General features: G+C 48.5%; 1 protein-coding gene across 1 annotated transcript in view; it reads right to left on the bottom strand.

Moving 5' to 3' along the window:
• LOC120559065 (voltage-dependent L-type calcium channel subunit alpha-1F-like) overlaps positions 1–5000 on the bottom strand; it is a gene marked incomplete at its 3' end in the record, with an annotated part of 110981 nt that overhangs the window by 57759 nt on the left and 48222 nt on the right. Inside the window, 1 exon segment of the mRNA XM_039800488.1 lies at positions 853–992. Coding sequence (XP_039656422.1) covers positions 853–992 — 140 coding nt within the window.

The following is a 5000-nucleotide window of genomic DNA, read 5'->3' as shown; positions in this document are numbered from 1 at the left end:
CCCCCCCATTCCCCCGCTCTGGTGTTTCCCCTCTCATTCCCCCTGCTCTAGTGGTGTTCCCCCTCTCTATCCCCCCTGCTCTAGGTTCCCCTCTCATTCCCCCTGCTCTAGCTTCCCTTCCCTCTCATTCCCCTACTACTCTGAGTTTCCCCCTCTCATTCCCCTGCTTTACGTTCCCCTCTTAATCCCCCTGCTCTAGTGTTCCCCCTCTCATTCCCCCTGCTCGGCATGCATCCCCCTCTCTATTCCCCTGCCTTGGTGTTCCCTCTCCACCCCCCCTACTCTGGTGTTCCCTCATTCCTCCTGGTCTCTCGCTGACTCCCCTCCCATTCCCCCTCTGCTTCCCCCTGGACATTTCCTCATTCCCCCTGCTCTGATCGTTCCCTCCCCATTCCCCTGCTCTGACGTTCCCTCTCATTCCCCCTGCTCTGATTCCCCTCTCATTCCCCTGCTCTGACGTTCCCCTCTCTCATTCCCCCTGCTCTGGTGTTTCCCCTTCCATTCCCCTGCTCTGGTGGTTTCCCCTTCTCATTCCCCTGCTCTGACATTTCCCTCTCATCTCCCCTGCTCTGACGTTTCCCCTTCCATTCCCCTGCTCTGATCCCTCCCTCTCATTCCCCCTGCTCTGACGCTCCCCCTCATTCCCCTGCCTCCCCCTCTCATTCCCCATGCTCTGACATTTCCCCCTCTCATTCCCCCTGCTCTGACATTGTGTTTCAGTATCACGGCCGCAAACGGAGACCTCTGGCGACACCGACGCTGACGCCAATGTTTCTCCTCCTGATTGGCTCTCATCGGTGACAACGTCTCGTTCTCTGAGACTAAGAGGAAACCGCTCTCGTGTTTTCTCACCCGACGATGACGATGACGAAGTCGAGCAGGTTCCAGCCGTTGCGGATGTAGGAGCTGGGGTGCATCACCAGCCCGTAGGCCAGGATCTTCAGGAAGGTCTCTATGGTGAAGATGATGAGGAAGACGTACTCCACTTGTTCCTGAGACACAGAGAGGATAGGTTAGATTCAGAAAACTACTGAACCTTTGATGCTCTTTGGGAGGAGCTTTGTGCTGGAGGACATTGGTATGGTTTTACAAAATACAACAGTGTGTGTGTCTGTGTGTGTTTGTGTGTCTGTGTGTGTTTGTGTGTCTGTGTGCTTATGTGCGTGCATGCGTTTGTGTGTGTGTGTGTGTCTGTGTGTGTTTGTGTGTCTGTGTGTGTTTGTGTGTCTGTGTGTGCATGTGTGTGCATGCGTGTGTGTGTGTGTGTGTGTGTGTCTGTGTGTCTGTGTGCTTATGTGTGCGTGCGTTTGTGTGTGTGTGTATGTGTGTGTCTGTGTGTCTGTGTGCTTATGTGCGTGCATGCGTTTGTGTGTGTGTGTGTGTGTGTGTGTGTGTGTGTGTATGTGTTTGTGTCTGTGTGCGTGCTTTGTGTGTGTGTGTGTGTCTGTGTGTGTTTGTGTGTCTGTGTGTGTTTGTGTGTCTGTGTGTCTGTGTCTGTGTGCTTATGTGCGTATGTGTTTGTTGTGTGTGTATGTGTGTGTCTGTGTTTGTGTCTGTGTGCGGTTTGTGTGTGTGTATGTCTGTGTGTGTGTTGTTGTGTGTGTTCTGTGTGCTTTGTTGTGTGTGTGTGTCTGTGTGTGTCTGTGTGTGTTTGTGTGTCTGTGTGTGTTTGTGTGTCTGTGTTTGTGTGCTTATGTCGCGTTGTTGGTGTGTGTGTGTGTATGTGTGTTTGTGTGTGTGTTCTGTGTTTGTGTCTGTGTGTGTGTTTGTGTGTGTGTATGTCTGTGTGTGTGTCTGTGTGTGTGTGTCTGTGTGCGTGCTTTGTGTGTGTGTGTGTCTGTGTGTGTGTCTGTGTGTGTTTGTGTGTCTGTGTGTGTTTGTGTGTCTGTGTGTGTGTCTGTGTGCTGCGTGCATGCGTTTTGTGTGTGTGTATGTGTGTGTGTGCTGTGTGTGTATGTGTTTGTGTGTGTGTGTATGTGTGTGTCTGTGTGTGTGTCTGTGTTTGTGTCTGTGTGCGTGCTTTGTGTGTGTGTATGTCTGTGTGTGTGTCTGTGTGTGTGCGTCTGTGTGCGTGCTTTGTGTGTGTGTGTCTGTGTGTGTGTCTGTGTGCGTGCTTTGTGTGTGTCTGTGTCTGTGTGTGTGTCTGTGTGTGTTTGTGTGTCTGTGTGTGTTTGTGTGTCTGTGTGTCTGTGTGTCTGTGTGCTTATGTGCGTGCATGCGTTTGTGTGTGTGTGTGTATGTGTGTGTCTGTGTGTGTGTGTGTGTCTGTGTTTGTGTCTGTGTGCGTGCTTTGTGTGTGTGTATGTCTGTGTGTGTGTCTGTGTGTGTGCGTCTGTGTGCGTGCTTTGTGTGTGTGTGTGTGTGTGTGTGTGTGTCTGTGTGTGTTTCTGTGTCTGTGTGTGTTTGTGTGTCTGTGTGTCTGTGTGCTTATGTGCGTGCATGCGTTTGTGTGTGTGTGTATGTGTGTGTCTGTGTGTGTGTGTCTGTGTTTGTGTCTGTGTGCGTGCTTTGTGTGTGTGTATGTCTGTGTGTGTGTCTGTGTGTGTGTGTCTGTGTGCGTGCTTTGTGTGTGTGTGTGTCTGTGTGTGTGTGCTTATGCTGCGCGGTACGTGTTTGTGTGTGTGTATTGTGTGTGTGTGTGTGTGTGTCTGTGTTTGTGTTTGTGTGCGCGGCGTTTGTGTGTGTGTGTGTGTATGTGTGTGTGTGTGTCTGTGTGTGTGGGTCTGTGTGTACGTGCATTTGTGTAGTCTGTGTCGCGGTGTTTGTGTGTGTGTGTGTGTGTGTGTGTGTCTGTGTTTGTCCGTGCGTGCGTTGTGTGTGTGTGTGTATGTGTGTGTGTGTGTGTGTTGTGTCTGTGTGTCGTGCGTTTGTGTGTGTGTGTGTATGTGTGTGTGTGTCTGTGTGCATGCATGCATTTGTGTGTCTGTGTGCGTGTGTTTGTGTGTGTGTGTGTGTCAGAGATGGGGACTCGAGTCGCACTTAAGTCGCACAAACAGCTGACTTCAGACCCAAAAGACTTCAGACTTGACTCGGACTCGAGCTTCGAGACTCTTTCATACAATTATTGCTTTTTAAATCTAAATGTACGCGCACACATATAATAAAATGCATTGAGGATAGCGACACCAAGTCCTCCCAGAGTTATGCCTTTTGTCATTAGTTTTTCTTTCAATATCTTGGTAAACAGTGGCAGTAAGCTAACAGCTACATGCAAGGTGTGGCACCAAGATAAATGATGCCAGATCGACAACGTGGGACTTCATCAGGCATCTCCAAACGCACCCAGATAGGTCAGTCACTGCTAATGTGAAAGAGACGTTACATTTAGCATATATCGTCACAGGTAACAAGCTAACCATCGCTAAGTGTTATGCTAATGCTGGGAACAGGCACATTGTATCTGTATAGTTGTATCCATATGATGTGACAGACTTAGGTTAATATTTCACCAGGTCAGAGGGCTAGAGGGATGAGAAGACATAAAAAAATAATAAAAAAAAATTTATTTGAAAGGAGACACAACTGTTATAGATACTAAATATTGTTTCTGGATGGAGCTACAGGACATGCTATGATACTGGACTGTCTGGATGGGGGCTACAGGACATGCTATGATACTGGACTGTCTGGATGGGAGCTACAGGACATGCTATGATACTGGACTGTCTGGATGGGAGCTACAGGACATGCTATGATACTGGACTGTCTGGATGGGAGCTACAGGACATGCTATGATACTGGACTGTCTGGATGGGAGCTACAGGACATGCTATGATACTGGACTGTATGGATGGAGCTACAGGACATGCTATGATACTGGACTGTATGGATGGGAGCTACAGGACATGCTATGATACTGGACTGTCTGGATGGAGCTACAGGACATGCTATGATACTGGACTGTATGGATGGAGCTACAGGACATGCTATGATACTGGACTGTATGGATGGAGCTACAGGACATGCTATGATACTGGACTGTATGGATGGAGCTACAGGACATGCTATGATACTGGACTGTATGGATGGAGCTACAGGACATGCTATGATACTGGACTGTATGGATGGGGCTACAGGACATGCTATGATACTGGACTGTCTGGATGGAGCTACAGGACATGCTATGATACTGGACTGTATGGATGGGAGCTACAGGACATGCTATGATACTGGACTGTATGGATGGAGCTACAGGACATGCTATGATACTGGACTGTATGGATGGAGCTACAGGACATGCTATGATACTGGACTGTCTGGATGGAGCTACAGGACATGCTATGATACTGGACTGTATGGATGGAGCTACAGGACATGCTATGATACTGGACTGTATGGATGGGAGCTACAGGACATGCTATGATACTGGACTGTATGGATGGGAGCTACAGGACATGCTATGAATTTTTAAGATTTAACAACGCAGTGTTAGGGACAGATCAGATGGCCAGAGACTTGAGACTTGATCTCTGGTGTGTGCGCGTGCATGCTTGCATGTCTGTTTGTGTGTGTGTGTGTTTATGTGTGTGTGCATATGTGTGTCTGTGCGTGCATTTGTGTGTGTCTGTGTGTCTGTGTGTGTGTGTGTGTCTGTGTGTGCGTGCGTGCATTTGTGTGTGTCTGTGTGTGAATTTGTTGTGGGTGTAGGTGTGTTGTGTTTGTTGTGTGTGTGGTTGTTGTGTGTGTGTGTGTGTCTTGTGTTGTGTCTGGTTTTTGTTTGCATTGTTTTGTGTTGTGGTTTGTGGTGTGACTAGATGTGTTTGTGTGTCGATGGGTCTGTGTGTGTGTGTGTCGTGGGAACCGGGGATGGACGAATGGGTAGGATGGGAAATCATTGGAAGGGATTACCAATCTGTCATCATCCCTGCAAACACACACACAAACATGTTTGTCTTTCTACACTTGCGAGGACTCTCGATGACGTAATGCATTCCCTGCCCCCCTTACCTTTAAAGGTCCCATGTAATGCTCATTTTAAGGATCTTTCTCGTATTTTGGGT

Source organism: Perca fluviatilis, chromosome 5 (assembly GCF_010015445.1).
Source record: "Perca fluviatilis chromosome 5, GENO_Pfluv_1.0, whole genome shotgun sequence".
Classification (NCBI taxonomy): Eukaryota; Metazoa; Chordata; class Actinopteri; order Perciformes; family Percidae; genus Perca; species Perca fluviatilis.
This window is presented reverse-complemented; position numbering and strand designations above follow the sequence as displayed.